This window comes from Aulonocara sp. 'chitande type north' Nkhata Bay, linkage group LG7, assembly GCF_057382095.1.
Source record: "Aulonocara sp. 'chitande type north' Nkhata Bay isolate Kocher_YH1m ecotype deep benthic linkage group LG7, A_spYH_male_GT1.1, whole genome shotgun sequence".
NCBI lineage: Eukaryota > Metazoa > Chordata > Actinopteri > Cichliformes > Cichlidae > Aulonocara > Aulonocara sp. 'chitande type north' Nkhata Bay.
The window spans coordinates 49,657,122-49,681,902 of NC_141350.1; the positions used below are offsets into that span (position 1 = coordinate 49,657,122).

At 38.9% G+C, this 24,781-nt stretch overlaps 1 protein-coding gene across 7 annotated transcripts in view; it reads right to left on the minus strand.

The window, feature by feature from the left end:
- Nucleotides 1–379: 379 nt before the first annotated feature.
- The window catches only part of mapk10 (mitogen-activated protein kinase 10), a 38,833-nt gene continuing 14,431 nt past the window's right edge, over nt 380–24,781 (minus strand). For 3 of the 7 annotated variants that reach the window (XM_086301018.1, XM_086301021.1, XM_086301020.1), the window contains exons 4-14: nt 21,212–21,341; nt 20,695–20,753; nt 20,173–20,311; nt 19,389–19,554; nt 18,369–18,440; nt 12,375–12,557; nt 9,579–9,703; nt 8,835–8,861; nt 7,055–7,118; nt 6,725–6,802; nt 380–4,308 (exon numbers count right to left, since the gene is read on the minus strand). In XM_086301018.1, coding sequence (XP_086157144.1) covers nt 4,166–4,308; nt 6,725–6,802; nt 7,055–7,118; nt 8,835–8,861; nt 9,579–9,703; nt 12,375–12,557; nt 18,369–18,440; nt 19,389–19,554; nt 20,173–20,311; nt 20,695–20,753; nt 21,212–21,341 — 1,186 coding nt within the window. In that variant the 3' untranslated portion in view covers nt 380–4,165. Of the gene's footprint in view, nt 4,314–6,694; nt 6,803–7,054; nt 7,119–8,834; nt 8,862–9,578; nt 9,704–12,374; nt 12,558–18,368; nt 18,441–19,388; nt 19,555–20,172; nt 20,312–20,694; nt 20,754–21,211; nt 21,342–24,781 lie in introns of all 7 variants that reach the window. The other 4 variants (XM_086301022.1, XM_086301023.1, XM_086301024.1 and 1 more) reach the window with 4 other exon arrangements.

Genomic DNA, 24,781 nt, shown 5'->3' on the forward strand with positions numbered 1-24,781 from the left:
AAACATATCTACATGCCTAAATGCACTGACATCCTGCCCCACTGACTGGCTGATCAGTGATTTGCGTTATTAAACAGGTAGACCTAATAAAGTGGCCATCGAGTGCGTTTCATTTCATTGGTATACTCTGAGAAAGGTCAGTGCACTTGTTCTCATGCTGCACTCTCATGCTACATTATTTTTCTCTGTCAGAGAACTAGTTAATGGCTCTGCTTTAAGATTGTGTATCCACCTGAAAGTGCCTGAAAGCACATTAGATTCTGTGTAGGAGTCACAGTGACAGATTGGATAAATGGTTCCTATCGACAGCAAGGCCTGAAACAAATCTGCAGTGCATTTAAATTAGTCTCCAGGTAAAAAGAAAAGGTCCACGAACGCCCAAGGTCAAAGGTTTTGTTTATTTTCAACCACATACATAATACATAATATTTTTTACATACACAGTTCCTTTAAAATGTGTTTACAGTAACAGCTTTCAGTAAGTTTTTTCTTTTTCTTTTGCATTTGTTTTTGACTTTACTTGAAACGCTATAGCCTGAAGCTTCGAGATCAGCCTGAAACAATACCATTTCTTTTTTTTTTTGTTTGTTTCTTTTTGAATTTTTTTTGTTTTAAACCTGACAATGTCAAAGGAATGATTCATTAAAACAGCACGGAGTAAAAGAAACAAGAGAGAAGGAATCAGAAAAGAACTGAATAACAACATCACCTGACTCAGATGAGCTATACAGGGTTTCGTCATTGTAGAGTTCCACATTTAAGACTCTAAACATTTTAGCATCCGACCCCTTGCAGTAGCTTGCCTCCCTGTCTGAGTGCAATAAAGTGTTTATTGCATTGTTGAACTGTTATTATTTACAATAGAAGTTAAAAGAAAAAGGTGAAAATTGCCAAGCTGGAGATCCAAAGATTGTTTTTTTTAAGTTGGCACAGCTGTGTGACAACGTGTGACATGTAATCATTTTTCATAGTGTATGAATCCATAAGAGGTCATTTTAAGACCCCCTCCCAAAAATTAGAAGCTGGAATGACAGTGGTTTTCTAATTCAATTCAAAGTGACAGAACATGAATACACACATGAACTACTACTAAACACACAACTGTGCTTACTCGCCATTGACATTCTTCAAAATAATTGCACAAAAGTCATGATCTCGTATTAAAATTCTAAAAAAAAATGAAGACATGTGTTGCAAAATCATTTCTCCAGACGTCACATCACACCTTTCAACTCAGACTCGCAGCTTGTGTTGAATGCTGGTTGATTTAATCTCTCTCTCTCACACACACACACACTGATGAGCAGAGCATCAATGATGTGCGTGATTGTTAAACCGTTCATTTTTACATTCACTGCTGACAATCCAGCTCAATCTCCTTCTTTATTTACCCGAACTAAAGCTCCTTTTATCACAACAGAATTGTCTGGAGGGATGTCTTATAAAAAGATCAAACAGTTCACATTCAGAAAAACTGGGGGGGAAAAAACACATTAGCAATGTTAGTGTTTGTTCTCCGTGACCAGAACGTATAAAGATACAGAAAGAAGAGTGTGTTCGGATGGTTAGAAATGCCCTGTAGAAAAAACTGCAACAGTACCTTGTGTGTTTGTGGTGTAGAGGTCGACTCTGCGCCCCTTTTGTGAGAAATTCATCAAAACATTTTTTTTAAACACAAAAGATTTCATCAAAGTTGCACCCTGTTTTAAAAGATTGCCCTGGCCAGACCCTGAACAAAAAGCCAAGCTAGCCATAGCTTATTCTGGAGACGCCAACCTCAGTTACCCTCTGAGCTCTGCGAAGGTTAGTCTGTTAGTCTGTGTGTGGTTCACTATACACAAGCCACAGGGAGTAAGAGTGTTAACAAAGTAGCTTTTTGAAGTTATCTCCATAACGTGGAGGACTGTGAGCGATTGTACACAAAACAACTCCAAAAAAGAGTCATTGTACAGCAGCAGCTGAACTGAAAGTTACAGACTTGTACTATCACTGAAATAAATATGTGGCAACGATGTCTCCACATCTCCTTAAAGTCATGGCAGCGACTGAATCTATTTCATACATGCGGAGGCTCCAATAAGTCAGTGTGAGCATTCGTGTTCTTCATCTGACCTAATTGCTGTCATTTACCGGATCATCGCAAAACACCTTTTGAAACAAAATATGCCTAAAGTAGGGAATTATGTATGTTTTGTCCATATAAATCCAGCTCCAAGGTCTTACTACGCCAAATTACCCTAACTTGCCCATGCAGGTTCACAGTGGGTGAAATAAACTCTGCCATAGTGGAGCTCAGTTTATTTCAGTCTGCCAAAAACTGTTTTATATTCTTGTTTCATTTAAGAACACTGAGTTTGCACAGATAAATGTGAGATGTGACTTGAGATTAGAGCAGTACAGCTGCCAAGCCTTTGCAAAGTGCAAATGCATTTTGCATGTGAATATTTGAGCGTTGCACCCCAGCTAGAGAAGATATAGCTAATTTGTAGGAGAAATTTAAAAAAACAAAACAAAGAGGTCAAATTAAAATGTAAAAAGAAAAATTTGTGGGATGTTTTTTTTTAATGGAAACACCGAGGAAAGGAAAACAGTTAAGCTTTGGGGCTCAGACAGTTTTAAGGCAGAACCAGAAAAAACAGAGGGAAACAAAAATATATCATTTCTGCACCTGCAATGCTTCATTCCAAAAGGCACTTGCCATGTTCAGATTCCATCTATCAAAAATATATAAATCAATAAATTAAAGAATCTTTCGCCTATGAAATCGTTTAATGGGTGCTTTCTCGTGTCGCGACATTTTTGTGTGGTGTGCGGTGATATAAAGCAGATGAGAAGACGAGCCATAGCTACAAGGTTAACACTCATCACCTGTCTTAAAAACTCAGCACTGTATCACTTCTGCTATGTTTTAAAGAGTCAAACAAAAAGGGGAAAAGGTTCTTTGTGGTTATTCCACAGTGAAACCGATCCAACTCCTGTGCCTGTGAGGGGTTAATGATAAACAATGACATGCAGGGCTGTGGTTAAAGGACCGATCATACACTGCCAGGGGAAATAAAAAGGGACATTACACACAAATTAGACTTCTTGAAGGCTGTCTCGTGAAGTCTGAGCACAATCAGAATAACTTATTTCTGTGTGTACTGGCCCTTTACGTCCTAAACAGCCCCCACTTTTATCAGTGTCTTATTGGCTTGCCTGTGGTCCACCAACACACACACACTCACACGTCCTACTGTGCCCAGTTAGTTTACATTGTATATAAACAAAAGTCTCTATATAGACTCGTTAGCATACAGTGAGATTAGCATTGTTTAAATCTAATCATGCAGGACTACAGCAATAGGCAGGGGCAACTGAGGTGGAAAGCGGTGATGTGGCAAGGTGTGCTAGTCGGAAAAATAGAAGGAAAAAAATCCCAGTTTACTGGCCGTCAGTCCCACTCTGTGTGCCCTTCAGCTGTACAGAATTACAATATTTACAAATTACCACGGTAGGGGGGAGGGGGGGTCACTCCTGGTAACAGCAGGAACGTGTCCCTGCAGAGTTACCACATGAAAACACATCAGGAAGCCTTTTTTTTGGGGGGGGGGGGGGTCAGGTGGCGGTGTCTCACACAATGTTAAAATACAGCAGTGTAATTAAATAAGAGCTGAATAGGGGAGAGGGGCTGGGGGAGGAAAGAGAGGAAAGTCCCCATTTAACAGTAGTGATGAGCAAAAATGGCAGCCCACCTTGCCACAATGATCGGAGCATAAATGCTTTTCTTTTGGTTGCTTTTTTTTTGTCTGTAAGGAATTGGGAGACCAGCTGCCAGCCAATATGCACTTTACAGGAGATGCAAGTCTAAGCGCTTGGTCATTTTGATCTGATGCCATATACAAGAATATGAGGGGTAATATAAGCAAAGCAACTAGAGGATCATTAACATATATCTGAGCTCATTTACTTGAATACCGCTGCTGTTTTTCAGTGACAATGCACAGGCTTTAGATTTCATAAATTCAGATTCCTATATCTCATATTTTTGTTCTTAATATATTAATTTTGATCTTTACTCTTTTTTTTTTTTGTCTTTTTCTTTTGCCTTTGTATTTTCCGGCGGTCGTTTTTGTTGGGTTCTTCACCTTCGGAAGAACATGGGGTTGCGTAGGCAGGCGGCTAGTCACCTGCAACACCCCAAGGGTCCTGCAGAGGTCTCCAGGCTGCTGTCAGTGTCTGAGGCCAGGGTCTGGTCGGTGGACATGGAGGAGATGTCGTTGATTGAGGAGGAGGGAGGGAGGCTCTCGCTGCTGTTCACGGCTGCACCTGTGCTAAGGGAATCAACAGCAGCGGGGGGTTACAACGTAAAAGAGTCCTGGCCAAGACGCGAGCAGAGAAACAGTCGCAGGAGATATACAAGTGCACACACAGGTTAGAGTGAGATAAATGCTGATTCATGATTAGCTGTTCCATGAGATAGAGATGTCAACAACATTTACAACATCTGTGGGGCATCACAATCACAGTGCATCTGTAATGAGACAAAGATAATTAAGCTTTGGGTCCGGGAGGCTCCACGGGAAATATCATTAAAGGCTTTCAGTGTTTCAGCAGTTCATAAGCGTGGCTTGTTGTTGTCATTTATATGCCAACAAGCTGCTATTTAATGATTTCCTTTTAATTATATACCTTAAAATGATTTATGTCTTCATACAGGTCTGTGTGTCTGTGTGTGTAACAAATGGCAACCTCTGGAGCTGAAAATAAAGCCAACACAAAAGTGCCAATTCCTTTAACCTGGCTCCCAAAGTGAGTTAGTCCCCATAGATGCCCAATGTTATAAAGCATATTTACAGCCCATTACAAAAGAGATTTTTCCCTCTATGGATAGATTCTAGGGGTATGAGGTGGGGTATCCATCCATAACTAGAGTATTCATCTGGACACAGTAATGCTGAAACTTCAAGACCCATGGTCCAAAACCTGGTGGGTGAAGAGATGGTGGCCAGGTCCTTGTTTTATATAGCTGGTTACAGGGTAGACTAATAATCTAATATTAATAATCTTATAATCACCTTGTTTTAAAGTCAGAGGTATGCATATTAGGGAACTTGGGGTACTTCCCCAAAAGCAATCTGCTGCTTTTGAACATTAATGATCTAATAAATAATATACATAATGATATTATGCATAAAAAAAATTACATTGTTTCCAACATCCTCAGAAGCCTAATTGGAACTGTGTGTGTGACTACATGCTCTGTCTATTAGCACGCAGTGACCAATTTATACCTCTGTGAAGTTGGTTCCTGCTTTGTCAGCCTTTAAAAAAAGACTTTAAAGCAGATGCAGGAAACAGACCAAATGCAGTAATTTGTGCAGAGGACTTGCACGCTGTGAGTCTGCTGTTTTTGTCTGTTTCCTGTTGGGAGTAACTGTTTAAATAAAGCAAGATTAATAGCGCGCATCGGTTTTATAGGGTAACTAATCAGAAGTGACAGTTAAAGCTTCATGTGTGAGAGGAGCACAGCATAAAGTACTGTACCGTGCAATAATCCACACTAGTTACACGGCGATATATAAGATGGGAGTTTAAGTCATTACCTCATATTATTAACCTTTACAGAAACTGTGGCAAAAGCAGTAATATGTGATTAAAGTCTGAATCACATCACAGCGTCACGCCCACACGCATATCTTCCACACTCACTAAACTGTTGCTCATTTCTTCATATTCTTGGAGATAATGAGATAATGCACGGTGTCGTGCAAATAAATACTGCAGCACTGGGCTGAAAAATCTTCTGTTAACATCATTAAAAATATCATAATCTAAACACACAAAGTGGGTCTGACTGTGTGTTATTGCAGGTCTTCTCTTCATGCTGCAATGAGACACTGTCGTCTGCAGCTCCTGCACTGCGTCAGATGCTATACAGCGGCCCATCTGCTTAATTACAAGTAGATAGAAAGAAGAAGAAAGATGAAGCTCGTGGATTTTCTAGAGACGGGCCGAGAGAGACAGAGCAAAAACGAGCACCATGTTATTTAACTATATTTGGCACTAAGGATATTTGTTGCCCGGCTTATGGTGAGAGATGATTTATAAGTTTTCTAAGAGGGAAAATCCCACTCGCTTTTGTACAATAAACTGAAAGAGGACACCCAGAAAGGTGTTCTCTGATCTGAGCCGTCTGTTTCCGTTTAATTTCTTCTCCTTGTGTTTTCAGTCTTCTTACTGTTTTCATGCAGTGTGGTTGTGGTTTCAAACAAGCAGTGCAGCTTTCTTTTTTTTTTTTCAGATGGATCTCGGCAAATGCTGACTGGGCTGGTTAGTATGCTCAAAGTAACTCTATACTGCCATCCTGTGGCACATCATAAGAATAGCAGTTTTTGTCCTCTGAGGGCATTTATAGCCAAGTCTAAGACTGACATTTCCTGAGACAGACCCCTCAAAACCCAAAGCTTAAGACACAGCAATGTAATACATATAAACATACAATCATAAAGGCATTTGAATTAACCTGTACTACGAAGCAATTTTAGCAATCACAGAATAGCAATCTTTACAAATCATCAGGCACAAAGTGACATCACTGAATTGAACAACATTTAACTTGAGATGTAAGGGACAGAGACATGTGGTCAACAGCACAATGGGTTTTTCTAATTACAAGGGATAACTCCAGTAAGGTTATATTAAATTCACTTACAGAGCGGTTAGGCTTATGCACTGAGAGTACCTGAAGGTGAAGGTTGTCCCTTCACAACGCCATTCTTCGTTCTCTCCTCAAAGTTCATCACCTCTTTGTAGATAAGTTCTGCAAGGGGTGCGAAAAAAGGTAGTAGAACACACTAAGTGACAAAAATATGTGCAATCTGCACCCATCTATGCAGACAGTGTTCATATTACCATTAACTACTAAAAAACAAGATCATTCGAATGCATGGTAACACTAAAAAATTACAGCAATCGAGTGCATTACTGCACATATAATATACAGCTTTTTATCGTTCTACCATATGTGTGCTTTGTTGAGTTTTTATTTTTAGCCCGGATGAGCAGCACTCACCTTTCCATTCATCAATGGAGTGTTCTCTTTCATCCAGCTGCTTGTCGTAGATCTGAGGTGGAGGCTAAAGAAGAGAGAGAGAGAGAGAGAGAACACAATTCCAGTTTAGTAACATTTCAGCTAACGGCCTAGCATTACTCCCAAGTGCAATACCTACAGAAAGCAGCTCAAGATTTTACAAGATCACGTTATAAATATGCATCTTTCAAATGTGCAAATGGAAGGAAAAAAACAAACAGCATGCCGGGTCTAAAAGTTCGGCACATGTTGATTATGAATTAAATTTAAATAAAAATTAAGCAGTAGTGTATTACTTCCATAAAATGCATTATAAGTTCATTGTCTGCCATTTATAAACAAAAAATGTCTCAAAATAGGTCATTCTTTATAATCAGGACTAAATACCTGACAGGATAGTGAGATAAGAAAACATCTGGCAGCAGTGCTCTCCCCCCACACCCTCCCTCACGGGACTTGTCATCTCGTCTACTAGGTCAAGAATACGCTGACTGGCATCGAGTCAGCCCATCTAACTACTCATTCACTCATTCCCCAGACTCCGACATCGTAATCCTGCCCATCTTTGTCAGTGTGGGTGACACGACCACCAAGGAACCTCTCTGGTGTAACCCTGAGGGGACTGTTATGGGTCAGCACTGAGCGGCCACAGCAGGACAAACCAACTGTTTGTAGATGTTAACGCTGTGGAGCTGTGGAAGTAGCTAAGGAGCTCTCTTCAAAACAAATTCTTACAGTAAATATTAAAACCTTGTATTCTATTACGATTTTTTTTTTTAATGAATAGATTAGGTTTCCTGTGACATACGAGTTTTGGTCTATGTGCAGAGTGAAGCATGTGCAGTTTGACAATGACTGCTTATATGTGACAGTTACTTTGAGCTCCACTGAAAACAGCACACGGTCTGTATACAAAAGATGGACATAACCACCCTGATGTGACCCATTAGTTGGTGGATATCTGTTTTGAAGTCTGCTGCATTTTGATTTACAAAATGAAAAGCATGGAGTGAAAATGACTAATAAACCAGGACACTGTGTACTCTTATAGTACCAACGAGTTAGTCACTAGGTAATTGCACAATAAAGCACTCACTTTATCATCTATTTTACTTTAATTTCAACCATCATTTACAAAAATAACATGTTGATGTACTAAAAAGACTTTAAACTCCTGACAGTTACCATAAAGTCAGTACAGTATTTACTGAATAGCACTGTGCTACTTTTAGTTAAGAATAATATTAGTTTTATATTATATATTAGATTGGTGTTTTATTTTACATGTTTTTGTGTCTGTTTAATTATGCTCACAATCATTGTTTTGTTGATTCATTCAACCTGGCACGAGCCACACATAAAAATTAGCCCATGTGGCTAAATCTGGCATATTAACATGATGAATTTAATGTGGTAATTTATATGCATTATCTCTTTTAAATAAACATATACATCATAGATCAAGAGAACAGTAGGGTCATTTCTGCACTGGCTTCACTTCTCAGACCCAGAAGTTACTTCCATCTTTTATATACAGTCTGTGATTACTGCAATATCCACATATTCTGGATGTTTCATTTGATTGGCATTTTCTGCTCCTCTCTTTGCATTACACAGTCTCTTTTCTCTTGATTTTAAATATCTTCAAATATGGCAGAAGCACTGAACCACATGTGTCCAAAAAATCTTCTTTCATTTACACTCTTTAGTCGAAGAAGTCCAATTGCAGTGCATTCTTTGATGTAGGGAGTTTGTTATTTACCATGGATATTTGGATGTTATCTCTGGCCTTCATCAGGATGAGGTGACATTAGAGAAGGGGGGGAAAACAGCAGAAAACGTGTTGAAATGCCATTCACAGCCATGTTATACATCAACAGAAGCAACAAAGTCATCTTTAAAAACCATCAGACACCAGATGACAAGACAAGGCCATAGTCATGAAATCTTCTATAAAGGAGGAAAAACTACTATACAGTGAGTGTGTTAGGCAACAGGATATTTCACGTAGTAGAACAGCAGCACTGACATTCATCAGCTGGTCATGCTCTCATTACTTGTACTGCTGTAAAAAATTTTCGGGTTGCAGATGGCTTTTTACCCAATCTCACTGTCACCTCATACTAATGAGGCGCTGATGAAGACGCCAGATTTCACCAAATCAACCAGCAACACCACCCCTCTCATGTTACAAGACCCAACAACCCACTATATAAATCTTTCAGTGTAGCATGAAAATTTACCAGCAAAGACTTTGGGTTATTTTACAGAAATCTACAAAAACGTTTGGTTCTGCACTAAAGACTAAAAATATAAGTGAGGGAGAAAAAAAATGCAAATTAGATGTGAACAAAAGTTGTCAAAATAGCAAGCGGTTAAAACAATGCAGTTTAGTCATGCTATAAATCACTATCAGTGCGTACAAATTAAAACATGGGAGGGGCGGGTGAGGAGGATTTAGCTTGGGATGGTAATCGATACGCAGCTCTGCTGAAGTCCTACTCACCGCCTCCACCTCAGCCGGATCATACCACACGTTGATGTAGGGGTGCTGTAAGGCCTCATCCACTGACATCCGCTTAGCAGGGTCGATAATCAGCATCTTAGACAGCAGGTCTCTAGCCTGGCTTGCTGTAGTTTGAAAATTTTTTTTAAAAAGAAACCCCCCCCCCCCCCGATATTTAGATGTTTTGATGAAACAAGAAAATATTACATGTCAAACAGCACAGGTAATGGAAGAGGGAGGAGAGAGAGAGAGACCGGGAAATGTCAGGGATTAAAGAGAATAATTAACAGGAGCTTGTGATATGTGTAACATCTAAAATATATACAAGCATGCAGTGTGGTTATTAGAGGTAATCAATGGTCAAAAAATTAAATAAAGATCCAAGATTCAATGAATTAGCATTGTAATAACAATAATAATAATAATAATAATAATAATAATATTAATACTACTACTAATAATAATAATAATAATAATAGTCTTTAATAGTCAAAGATGCATTAATGGTGACCTCTGGAGGATGAGTACAGTAATCTCACAACCTGAGAATAGAAAGGTCTGTTTATTTCTTATTTTTGTTTATTTTCCAGTTTATTTCTTTTGTTTTCCTTAACCAAATTTCCTCCAGCTCAATAGTGACAAAACTGAGGTTCTCATGTTTGGCCCTGACAGCTTCTCTAAGGAGGACATATGTCAAACTAGTCCTCTAAAACAGCAGTATCAGACCATCTGCTATACAGTCGGCCAATAATCTCAAACTTTTATTGCACGCTATAGTTTTTCTTGTATCTTGATTATTGTAATTCACTCTGAATGTGCATAGGGCTTATTGGGTTTTAAGTATTTAATCTACAGACTAGTTGAAATCTGAATTATTGCTAGATAATTCTTTAATAATCAACCATCCAGATATCTCCTCAGTTTGTCCCATATGTATTTTTTAATGAAGCATTAGGCCTGTTTGTTGCAGATGTTGCCAGTCAACTTGTTCGTTTGCAGTTTGCAGTAAATTGGACATCTATCAGCAAAAATTTCAATAAGCATTACCAGTACACAGACTCTCTACCCTCTGGCCATTTTGAACTGATCTGAAATTGAAACCCTAAAACCACACGACACTTCCTCTCCTACACACTTGACCTTCACTATAAATAAATCTCCAGGAGCAGAGGAACGAAGAAGCTGAAGCAAGTACGGACAGATGAGCTGGGCGTACCCTTTGAGCATCACCACAGCATCAAAAAGATGATAAACGTGAAAAAATAGCTCCTCTATCTCTCTCCTTTCACCTTTCCTTATTCCTTACCTACCTCTCTTTCATTCCCTCTGTCCTACAGTACTGTGACTTGTCTTCCCCCTAAGGTTTAAAATAAATAAAACCCAAAGGATGTTTCTCTCATGTCTGACTCACTTCCTACCTGTCACAAAACAAAACACACAAAACACTTCATCTTGGTCTCACACCCTCTCACTCTGTCTGTCTCTTTCGGTGTATTCCTTTAACAGTGTCACTCCAGCGGGGAGCAGCTTGAATACAAAAGCGATTCATTAGAATTTCAACATTCGAGAGCTTTGATGTGGGAGCGGGAGAGCAAAATGTTTTTTTAAAAGCATATTTTTTTTATAGCTCACTGGAAATGTTTTTGATGCCTTCAATTCTCAGCTGAGACAGAAGAAACAACATCTCAGTTAACACTCTGCATAAGAAGTCGATTGAAATCGGCTCACACGGTACAGGATTAACATACTGCAGTTTACTGATGCTCGGAGGATGACCAAAGATAAAATGTAAAAGTACAGTCCTGTTAAAAAACTAAATACACCTGACGATTCAGTAGCTTGTGCATCCACCTTTAGCAGCAATAACTTAATTGAATTGAATTTGAGACTTTTGGGGCGTAGAGTGTAGATTTGCTGCTGTGCTTGGGATTGTTGTCTGTTGCATCACCCAAAGCTTTAGCTGTCAGACAGATGGCCTTGCATGTGATTCTAAAATACTTTGGTACACAGTTCATGGTCACTGTTTAACATTGGGGTTAATTTGCTGAGATGCCCAGTCCCAGCAAGATCAACAAACTGTTAAAATCTTCGGTTTCTATAGGGGTTCTCACACTTGCTGATGACAAATTAATCAAGTACATTTAATTTGCAGCACCTGGCTACTACTTACCCTCTCATATTCTATAGAAGCAGGCTATACTTAGTTTTTGACATACTACAGCATACATGAAATGAACAAAATGTATAGCCATCTTAGCTGCTAGGTGATATGTACTCACAGAGCAGCTAAGATGCTGAGAATAAGAATAGCATATTTACAGAGTTAACATGCAAATAACATTTAAATGTCATAAATTGTGGAAGTTATAAACAAAGATATAAACCTAATGAACTAAATGGAAAGTCAGAAGCAAAGTCACCTGTAATGTCAGATTTAGATTCAGAAATACTTTATTAATCCCTGAGAAAATTATATAGTCGCAGTTGCTCCAAAACAGCTATATTAAATAAGACAATATACTACAAAGATACAAAATAAAGCAAAATACATACAAATAGCTCTAATTATTAATATCCTAGTATATTACACAAATTAAAAACACATGCAGAATGACTGCCTGTCAGAGTGATAAGTGCTATGATGTCCTAAAGAAGACTCTCTGTTTAATCGACACACATCATACACCTTAAGGTTCAATAAAAGACCTTCAAAGACTCATACTGGAAGCTAATGAAATGGCTAAAGTGCAATAGCCTAAGTTCACAGGTTCCCTGTGTATAATTACAGGTTCTCACCTTTGAGTTTGTTGTGCTCAGAGTCAGCAGGGAAAAGGCAGTCGGGGAAGAGTTTGGGGAAGGTGAGGCCTGCGTACTTTGGCCGGTTCTCGACATAGTTCCTCACTGTGGGTTGAAGTTTCTTCATGAATTCTGGCGAGGGCGTGCCCAGCTGCTCGATCACTTTGTTCCACTGATCAATATCTGGTGTGGAAGGCCAAGATTAAGGGAAACACACATGGAATACAGAGCATCCTGTCACCCTGCAAAGCTCAGTGTACCCTCAGGTATCACACTACAATACAATTCTGGCTTCATTTTCCATTTAAAAGCACAAAAAGGAGTGCTACAAAGTGCTGTGACCAAGATAAATTAATAATTTTTAATCTCAAATCAGCTGTTTCCCACTTAACCACCAAAAGAAGTATTCATTAGGATTAGGGAAAAAACCCCAGCTGACTTCTAAATGGTGAAAAACACAAGATTTCTATTTTAATATAATCCTTTTATTCTTTTTGTTTTTCTTTGTCTCCAGCCATTGTTAAGTGTTTCTAAAAATAAAAAAATAATAATAAACCTTTTGATGAAAACATGACTGATTGGATTAAAAGACACGTGTACGGTATAAATGTAGCCGTGTGTCCAGTTGTATCAGCTTCTCTTTCACTTCCTTCCTTACAACAAATATTTCCTCTCTTAGCCTTCGACACACTCCAAACCTTCTCCTCCTAATGTTCTCACACCGAGTGCCAGTTAGGGCAGAGAGCTGCCAGAGGCCACTATAGATCCCTATTACTTCATTTTGCTGGAACGTCTCACGCTTCCATCTCCGTTTTGTCTCTATTGCACACTGGCCATGATCCACCCAGTGCCTAGTAAAGCGGGGTTTTTTAATCCACTAAGACTCTTATCCACGGCTCTTCAGCAAGCAGTTGGATTCGCTCTGACACCTCGAGGTGATTTTTTTTGTTTTTTCTCAGCATGTCAGTGCCAAAACGCATGACACTCGATAGACTCAGAGTCATTCGCAACTGCCCTCGAAAAAACGCTGCAGGGTTCCTGCTGCCTTCAGGTTTACATTTCTAACAGAGGGAGGAAGGATACGGTCCGTCCCAGGGAACAGCACTGTCCCTCTTATCAACTCTCCAAAGATGCAGCCGACTGACCACATGTCCACTAAGGTCACACGCACCCACATAAACACACAAACACAAACATTTGCTGAGAGGAATATGTGACTCTTTAGCGACCAGATGTTCACCAGCTATCTGCTAACTGCATCTGTCCTTAGGGCAGGTTGCTTACAGTGAGTCATCACAGCTGTTTTTTGTTCTTTTTTTGTAGAAAACAGGCCCCCGGCTAACAGCTAAAGCAATGCACTGGGGCTAGACAGCTCAACCGTGTTTAAAAAAACACTATGAAGCTCTGTAAAGCTGCAGAGAGGGTGTACACCCCAACAACAATTCTCTAGGAGCCAACCCAGTCACTTTGTAATTTGATCCATTTAATACAATTAAATACAGAACACACTGGTAATTGTTAAACTGTGTCTCCTTACTTGGCACAAATGTGTTGCGTGTTTCTTTAAATGAAAATTTCTCCTTCTCCGTTTTTTCAAATAGCAAAGTGTTTACATTTTTTAAAAATGGTCAGGGAGGGTTTTTTTGTCAGGGTGAAGATACTCTAAGGCACATTATAAGCAGACCAGTGACACAAACACATTGGCCTCCAATTTAAAGTCCCCATTTAGAAATACTGAGAATTTCAACCAGAAATAGAGTACCTGCAAACGTACCATTATTACTTCAGAAGAAAATCAAATAACACACTAATGCTGTGTAATATATTTAACTTATTTTTTAGGAAAATAGAAAAGGAAAAGAAACAAATGCTGTTTATTAGGTGTGACAAAAGAGTTAGCACATAATGCTTAAACACCCTGGAACAGTTTGAGCTATACTACAACCTTAAGCCCTGTTTGGACAACAAGCTATTTTGGGTTGTTCGAGCCTAATTTGCTATAGTATATCATAACATATACATTAATGAAATACCAATATGTGCTGTATACACAAAGGTTTTAGGCTACCTATTTGACTACACCCACGGGAGATTTTCTGACATCCCATTCTAAAGCCATGGAGTTGGTCCCTCCTTTGCAGCTGTAACAGGTTCCACTCTTCTGGGAAGTCTTTTTACAAGATTTTTAAGTGTGCCTGTGGGAATTTTGCCCATTCATCCAGAAGACCTTTTGTGAAGGTCACAGAGTGCTGTTGGACAAAAGGGCCTGGCTCACAGACTCTGTTGTAGTTCATCCCTCCTCCATCAAACTCTACAGTTGGCATAATGCAATGCACTCATGCTTCAGATTGCCAGATAGAAAACCATGATTCGCCCATCCACAGAACAAGTTTCTTCCAGAACCCAGTGATTTACTCACTTCATCCGATACTTGGATTTGCACTTAGTGATATAGTGCTTGCATGCAGCTGCTTGGCCTTGGAAACCAATGCCTCCCCAACCTCCAAACACACAGTTTTTGTGCTGATGTTAATGCCAAAGGAGGTCTGGAGTGCCAAACTATGTGCCTCAGCACTTGGCAACCATGGTCTGCCACTTCATGGGGGAGTGGAAGATTGTGGAAGCTGATTGTGGAATATCTGGGAGGGAACAAATTGACTTATTGCAACGCTGGCATCCTATTACAGTACCACACTCAAATTCAGTGAGCTCTTCAGAACCACCCATTCTTTCTTGGTTTTATACCCCTGTGGCAACAAAGTTGGCAACAAAACAAAAACAAAATTCCACCCAAGTTCAAAGATTAAGCAGCGTGACCCAATACTTGTGTCCATACAGTGCATCTGTAATAGGCCAACACCAGTCAGCAATGCTATCCGAACTATCAGTGCTTAATCATTTCTGCAGAGAGGTACTTTAAAACAAAAGTCAACCACATTTTAAAACTTGAAGAGCAAAGGAGGTAATGGTGGCTGTATGATTACTAAGTAGAAAAAAGACCTCTGTACAGAAGGAAATGTTAAAATCATTTCACCTTCTCTAGAGAGAATATATTTTCAAGCTTATTGACCACAGTAAAATCCACCTTTGGTTCCTCCAAGACCTCCAATATAACTTATTAATAAACACACTGCTCCACTCATCCATCACAGAACAACCAGTAACCCTGTAGCCCACTGGGCTTTTACCGGTAGTCTCTTACCTACTCTGTATCATTTGACAGACACTCTGGGACGTGTAGAAGTTGAAAAATCAATGAAATACATTAAGATTTGCGACAACAGGGTACCAGTCCAGAACTGATCTATAAGCAGAAGATTAACAAAAGTGTGCATGACTCTACTTTATTGATCTAAAGCAAAAGGTATGGAGTGATGAAATGATACGAATTTTTAGGTCATTTTGGGAGCAGAGACAGCGGAGAAAGATATTGCTTGACTCATTGCTGGGTTTCTCTAGCTTTCCAGAACATTAATCTTTCAGGGACCCAGTGCTCAGGGCTGCAGACAGCAGAGTATTACCTTTACCATTGCCATGTGTGGCTGTGATCAATCTCAGTTCACTGTCAAAAACGCTAGCAGCTACATGAAAAGAGAGCACAGTTAGTGGTACTACCACTGTATGATATATGTGCTACTTTTTGTTTGTTTTCTGGTCCTAATAAATGTGTTAATTATCTGAATATTGACCCTCAAACAGAATTTGCTCGAGGTTCCTAAACAACAAAAAGTGAATCAATTACAAGAATCTGCAAACAGTCCTGTGAGCTTCATGTTTCATATTTGAACAGGTAGGCACTGGATCTGCATGCAAAGTGCAAAGAAATCCCTTCAAGCGCCTAAGTGCTGTCAGACATTAAATGGTCTTTACCTCACGGGGAATAGCACAGATAACTGTTTAATGGATTCACAACAAACAATAGGGCATTGCGTCTCCTGCACCCAGTACTCTGTATTCAGGCAGCACCCCCGCCTAAATCAATTGAGTATTTATACTGGTGAGAACAACTTTGACGCAATCTTCTGTTGTGTGCGACACGTGAAAACACAACAGGAGATGGTTTGCTTCAGACTTGTGACAACGACAAAACGTATGAAAATGGCTTCGCTTTCACTGCCATTTGTTCCCCCTGAATTCAGGCAAAGGGTTGGAATCTTTTACCTCTAATTCCAAATTAAATTGTGTATTTGTTAGAAACTGTTTTCAACTGGGGATGAGACACAAGCCTTACAGCAGTAGGTTGTAGCCAATCTGCGTGTCTGAATTTATGGTGCTCTTTGGGTTCAGTCTTTAAAAGGCATGTGTGATTTGATACTGGTAAAATATAGGTTATCCCACCTATAGCACTTTATTCTTCATCTTAATTACTTGCTAAGGTAACAGATTATAATATGGCTCTTTACTAATTCCCCTGTAAATAAATGGCATTTCATTGTATTTCTTTGAAATTACAGTGTCATTATATTTACTTAAAAATACGTAAAGGTAGGTACACTAAAATAAGGAATGACAAGTCAGGATTTTACACAAAACATAGAAAAGAATATACTGTAAGTGAATTCAAGTAGTCTGTAAGTAATTTTAATTACAGCATGAGTTACTTTACGTAGTGCCAGAATTCTGAGGATTTTTTTAGACATGAAACACAAATTGTACTGCAAGCACTAACTACTAACTTCTACATAATTTTGTAGAAAAGTAAACAAAATGTGCCAATCTTACATTGTAAGCATGTTGTGCTTTTGTATTTTGGAGTAGCCTTAACTTTAAAATTTAAAATTGAAAGTTATTTTTGAATAGTGACTGTGAAAGAAAATGAATCAAGTTCGACTTGGCTCCATCAATATAAGGTCACACACCTACAAGTTTTGATGGTATTTATGTTTTCTCATAAGTTGGTGAGTGGGAACAGTCCTTATCACATATATATTGGTAGAATAAAAGGACAGTTGAATAATAGAACATCCATCATGCACATCAACTTTATAAATATTAAATAAAGATATCAAAAGGCAACATTAATCCAATCCATAATAAGACCTCTGGCCTGAAAAGTACAGTGTGTTTACGATGTAAGATGGGAAAATGTTTGATGTCTGCACTTAAAATTAATTTTTACTTAAGCATTTTAGCATTTGTTTGACACCCCTAATTGCGTATCTGTCTTTAAGTATTTGTGGGTGAATATAATTACATTGTAATTTCAAATAACTTCATTTAATTACAGGGGAATTACTATGTGCTAATCGACTACACTTTCAACCTTTGAACTTTCTACTGCTAATTGAGTTCACATGCTCAAAGGGAATACTCAATATTATTCACTCATTACTGAATATTTAATTAGCATTCCTGACTCATACATGTAGATGTGCTCATCCCATATGTCCTCAACTCCAGCACAGGGACTATTTTTACAAATCCTCCCTACTAAAGGAAGTCTTCTCAGGGATGCAGCACACCCCGATCACTGCAAGAGAAAACACCAGGTAGCACTCTAAGAGCACACATTTAAATATTCAGAAATAAGGTAAGAAAGAATTTCCTCTTCCCATTGAAAAAAAGCATTGAAAAGAGCATTTTATGATGTTACTAGGTTAAGTGAAAAGCGTTAAAGAAGATAAGTTGTTGTTGCTATAAATCTGTGTTACAAGCCAGCCAGATGTGAGTGTGGTTTAGTTCACCTCAGTAACATACAGCAAACATCAGGCTCAGTATCTGCTTGACCAAAACACCATTTAAAAGTTATATTTCTAAGATCTTTACCTGCTTGCATGGCGGCAGCTTCTTTTTCCTTAGCTGGCATAGCACTTCCAGATACTCTCAGGTGCTTTCAGAGAGCATCACAATCAATCAAAACTGAACATGGTTGCTTATACTTTAAACTAAAAAAAACTATTTTCAGTGTGAGTGTCACTTGACTTTTATGAGCAAAACTACAACATGTAAAAAGCCACAGTCAAAGAATTGATCTGTTTTTATTAACAAGGATACAGTCCCGGCCAGGGAAAAGGATTTTGTGGCGCACCATTTCTCCCATAATGCACCCCACCGACCAAATATCCACTGCACGCATAGAGGTGAGGATGAGACACAGAGGGAGCAAAACACAAGGAGGGAAAGCAAAGGTTAGTGTTGTCCACAGACAGCTCATAGACTGGCATTAGTGATCAGATGCTAACTGGTTTTAATTGAGAGAGGAATAATTAGTGAGAGGCATGTTTCAGGATTCAAATCAGAATGGAATACAGAGATAGACAGAGCAGAGTGAAGTACAGTGAAGCAGCGCCTTAGATAGACTAACTAGTGGCAGGAAATTCAAAGCCCTGGAGCTTTCAGGCTTCCCTTCTTCAGAGATATATGGCTAATGAGTCACTGAGGCTGGCACTCAGTCACGTGTTCTGGGGGCTTTTAATCAGTGACTCATAACTCCAGCACTTTAAGTCACTTGACCAGAATTGTTGATAAGGTTTTAAAGTTAATGATATGACACTTTAATTTGGAATCATCATCAAACGATCATCTGCACATGTGAGCAGTTTGATTATTCAGATCGTAGATGGTTTAAAAACACATAGAACCGTAATTAGCTTCTTAAAATGTAAACATTTCAAAGGCTTCTTTCCCCCACATCAGTTTTATGTTGGCTCACTGCCACAGCAAGAACATAACCAAGTGCAAAAAAGTGCCAATAAACTACAAAGTGTAATTGATGATATAATCATATTAGAAAATTTTTTATTACCACTTTATTACCATTTTTTGTACCACTTTTCCTGCCATTTGTTTAGCTTGAGCGTTTTTGATTTTTTTTGATAGCACATTTTCACAGTGTAAACATTTGATATGTTTTCTGTGTACTACTGTGAATAAAATATGGATTAATGAGATTTGCAAATCATCACATTCTGTTTTTATTTACAATTTGCAGTGTACAGTTACAGTTGTACTTGGATCTAAAAACAAATACTAATACTAATAAAAATTAAATACCATGACTCTATTTAATCTCACCATTCTCCTTGTATCCCATTCCTAGTATGACCTCTGGGGCTCTGTAGTATCGGGTCACCACATACGGGGTCATCATGAAACTGGTGCCTGCAGTCCTAGCCAGACCGAAATCCAGGATTTTCAGGGTACAGTCTGATTTCACCACTATATTGCTTGGTTTGAGATCCTGGCAAAAGCAATAGGAAATGAGAAAAAATGTATATTAAGGATTATTTCCTGCTGTTATTCACAGAAAGTCTATTAACAATTATTGTTTGTTAATGATTCATGTAAGAGACTCTTTAGTATAATACTTCAGTTTTTCATTTAAGGGAATAGAACAAAAACGTGGAAAATAAGGGAAATGAAAGAACGAGGATGAACTAGACTGCCTCGCTCTGATGATAACAAACCTTCCAGCAACTCTAAAATTCTATCAACACATATTTTCTTTGTTTGATCCTCACACAACTCGGGGTGTTAGAACAACAATTTGCTATTTTACAGGAGGTAATTCTGAACTGCAGCAATGTCGGGACTAAATTATTGTTGACATAGGGAAGGCGCTTTCTACAAATGCAAATGCTGTCTGCCTTCATGCATGTGGCACGCAAAACCTGCAGAGTCCAGTGCGCACTTGTTCCCGCTTCTCAGCCCTGGTCTCTGTAGCGTTTTCTCACTAAAGCGATTGAGGTGATGGCACAAAACGTGTGCAATATATTGACATTGCTGAAGATTTAAAAGCACACGACACAAACCAAATCCAGCAGTGGAAGAAGAAGACAGAGCAGGCTTGCTCTCCTACCCTGTGAATAATGCCGGCTGAGTGCAGATGTTTGATACCACACAGCATCTGGTAGAGCAGGTAGGACATTCTCTCATGGTCAAGCTCCATCTGAATCACCTGGCACAAGTTGGCATCCATTAGTTCCATCACTAGATACCTAAAAAACAAAAACAAAAAAAGTTTAATTTATGCATGGTTGACACACGTGTGAGATGTGTGGCCCACGAGTTACTGCTGAGAAACTGAAAGCCTCCACGTGGGCCGATAACTCTCACTCTGGTACTATTTACACAGATATTGTTCTAAAAGTGAATTCACTCTCATTTATCATTCATTATGGAAACAGGACACCTCCGGCTGCCTCACATTACACCTACAGTACGTTCACTGATTCCACTCGAATAGTTGTCAAAAACGAATGAGGTGCAAAGGAGTAATAAGCACCTAATGTAGTGTAAATAGACTCCCTGTATTTTGTCTGGCATTTTAAATGAACACATGTTTCGTTTTCTTGCTAAGTTTTTTCCTGAGTATACTTACACATCCTGGAATTCCTCTAATGATTTCTGTGGTGTGAAGACATTTAATAAACTGATAATCTGAAAAAGAGAACAGCATGAACAGGGTCAACAATGAGCAGTAAAAATACAAGAAAAGACATTAAAGCAAGGGACTGTGGGCACAAGTTAGTAATGACCCTCTTGAAGGACACCGCTGAGTGAGAGACAGAGTAAACCAGAGAGGCGAAACGAAACAAAGTGGGGATAAATGTGGAGGATGGAAAAAAGAGGCAGAAGAGCACAAACTGCGGCACTGGTGATTACATCCATGCCTTGAAGCACTCTCTGTTTCAGTCTCTTGCCAGTTTAGTACATTTCTGGAGGCATGGAATTTAGCACGGTCATAACGTCGCTGCGACTTGTCTGCTTTTGTAGCAAAGGGATTTAGCAGGAGCCAGAAATAGACTCAGACTGGGGTGCAGTTTTAAACTGCATCTCATTCAAGTCGGGATACATTTTCCTTTGGTCCTTTGTTACCTCTCGTTTGAATCGCTTACATTTTTGTGATTGACGCATTTCATGAGCACCAACTCCCGGTATGCCCTCTTGGCATGGGTCTGGTTCTGGAAGGGTCTGCTCAGCTTCTTGATGGCTACATTTCTGTCCAGGACAGCGTCATAGCCCGCACTGCAGAAAACAAACCACAGAGATCAGTATTCCTCTTGCAACAATCCATGGCTTAATGTCAATAGTCACTGACACAAAAGGATAAAATAGATGAAAGGCTCTCTGTAAAAATAATATAAATCAGAACTTATTAATACATGAAGATTATAGGGCTCAATTATAACTTGCTAGCTGTGTGAAAACTGTGTATTACAGTAATAGTAAGTTATATACTTAATAAAACTAAAATCAATAAGTAGCCCATTAAATCCATGACACACTGTGATTAAACATAAATGTATACATTATTTTTTAATTTAATGAGTTTACTCTCATATCGTATTATTATTATTACTATTATTTGAATTTTTTATCTAATCTTATATTCAATTAATTAATTTTTTTATTAATAATTATTATTGTATTTATTTCTGCATTTTGTATTCACAGTCATGGTAAAAAGAAATTATTTATTTAACATAAATTAAGGCAACATGCAGCTTGTTGTACTACTTTTAACAGCAACAGAGTCAAGTAAGTGTTTTCTCTGTGACTTTTACCAGTCTCTCACATCATCATGGAGCAAATTTGGACCAGTCTCCTTTACAGTGAGGTTTGCTGGCATTCATTTATTCACAGCTCTGTTAGAGTCCCGCTGCAGCATTTCAGTCAGGTTGAAGTCAGGACTTTGATTGGCCCAGTGCAACACCCCGATTCCTTTCTTTCTCAGTTTGAGAAAAGATCATTGATGATGTCTTTCTTTCTTAGTGTTGTGTTAATACGCACCTGAATACCAAACAAAAACAATAAACTGCTAAAACTGCTAAGTGGTTACAACTTACCCTCTTAATTAGTGTGGGGAAAGTAAGAGTATTTAGTTTCATCTATCTATCTATCTATCTATCTATCTATCTATCTATCTATCTATCTATCTATCTATCTATCTATCTATCTATCTATCTATCTATCTATCTATCTATCTATCTATCTATCTATCTAAAGTGTTACCAATGAAACTAAACCACACAGCAGAATGTGTGTTATATGTAGATGCCCTTTCCTTCCACCAGTTTGATGACCATTACAGCAGAGTGGGTGCTTTGCTGGCTCAACACAATCCCAATTTCTGAAAGCCTCGGGTATTTTAGCTGTTTGTGGCAGTTTATGTTGGCCTTCGCTGAACGGTAATACAGAAAAAGCTGCCATAAAAATGTCATCTCACTGTCTCGGCTCAACTTCAAAATGTGCCTTTTCTGACAAGATGCTATAAAATTGAGTTTCCAAGCATCTGACTGTGTACGGCTGGGTGGGATATGCTGTGGTTTGCCATGACTGTGTGGAGACTGCAGGCCAGAGATGATGTGTGGCCATGGAAACAGTGGAGCCTTCATAAAAGCATTGATCCAGTAGGGATTTGGAGTCAGTCATCACATTTGTAGCTGAGTGAAAGATGATGTCATAACCAGCTAAACTACTTAAAGCCTTCATCCCTCCTAAGATGCTTGGGAAAGCTCATTCTGACCAACTCATAAGGTCAGAGATGTGCACACATTGGGATTTTTGTGGGCGACCACATTAGCAGAGTGACTCTTAACTGTGGCAAAGACAAGCAAGAACAAGTTTTACCTCATTAGCATGTTCTCAGGCTTTACTGGGACAAGACTCTACTGATTGCATAAGAGAAGCAGAATGTGTACTTAGTCACTGCTGATTTTTTCCAGACAAGCTTCTGGATCTCTGTCTGCTCGTATGCATATTATTTGCTTGCAGTGAAAGCCCATGTATGTTATAAAATGTGTAAGCATTTAACCATCTGTGCAAACCATCAGACAGATGTTTATGTAAATATGATTATGTCACCCAGTCAGGGATTATGCTGAAGTTAAGACACAGCAAGTCACCTGTTTTATCTTTATAAAAACACATGCCAAAGTCATTTATTATGTTTTTATGTATTTGTGAACATCTAAACCAGGCCTTATAGTTTAACCAATTTCATCTCTATGATCAGGATATGGTCAAGGATATTTATATCATTCTCTGTGGTTTTATGTGGTTTGGTTGCTTTAATGCTAGCACCATATGACACCAGATGACAGCTGTGGACACAGCCAAGCAGCACACAGCAGAGCAGGTTCAATTAGATTTGCACTCCCTGCCATCCATCTCTACAATATCCTTAAAATGGGCACAATCCCAGCATTAGCAGTTACAGCCTGCCCAAGCTCTTTTGCAAATGCACGAAATTGCTTTGGAGCGGAAGGAGAGTGGGACTGAGGACATGGGAAGCAAAGGAAGGACAATGAGAGAGGTCAAGTGAAGGGCAGGAGAGTTGAGAGCTAGTGAATCTTCAAAATGACACAATATACACTGTAGTAAAACATGTCAGCTCAAGTCATCTCTGGGAGAGTTTGTGGCATGAGAATATCACCCTCAGTGACACAACATTAACATAAATATAACTTATAGTTCTGTCTGGTCATTTCACAAAGACTGTAAGATGCATTCCTTTAAGTGGAGGCTTGGCAGACATTCCTCTGCATTCTGACAGGGCGTGCGTGAGTTGACTTGTAATGAATACAAGCTTCCTCTGCAATCTGGATTAAGGGTCCACTTAATGCCCACCCTGTAAGGCTCTTATGGCTCATACATCCATATTCAAAATAAACGATATGTCACCAGCTCACTGGAGCACACCGGGAAGGATATAAGACTACACCCTTCACATCTGTGGAAAACATTAAGAGAAAAAAAATTCTGATATTTGATGAGTGTAATTTTTTCAGGAAAGTCTATTCAGAAACACCACAACTACAATTCATACTATTATCACAAGGTATTATTACTGTTGCTACTCTTTTAAAGTAGCAACAATTTAACAGTCTTTTTGGCTTTTTTAGGTATTTGCTATCAATTCTAGTCCAAATGTGGCTTAAAACAAGCAATTAAGATTGGAAACTCATCAGGAAAGTGTTTATTGAGGTAACAGATCAACTGAGAAGAAGGGTTGTTTTCCCACAGACTTCTGCACCAGTGCATCTTTCTTACAGGCAGCTAATAAGGAAGCCCCCCTGCTGGTTGCCTGAATTAGGTTTAGGGCACTTTGGCTTTATTTTTCAGCCTCTCAAGCTACACGGATTTTAGTAGGTATGCCTGCTTAACTCCCTGTCAATGCAAACATCTAATTGACCAATCAGTAACTCAGTGTATTTTAGCATGCTGACAGGATCAGGGCTAGCATGGTGGCACAGTGGTTAGCATTGTCACAGCAAAAAAGTCTGCATGTGTTCTCTCTGATTTCCTCGCACACTCCAAAGACATGCGTGGGGTTACATTATCTGATGATTCCAAATTGGCTGTAGGTGTGAATGCAAATGGCTGTTCACCTCTCCAAGTTGTAACATATTTCTTGCCTTTAGAAACAACACCATCATGACCTTGAATTTTATAAGTGGAAAAGG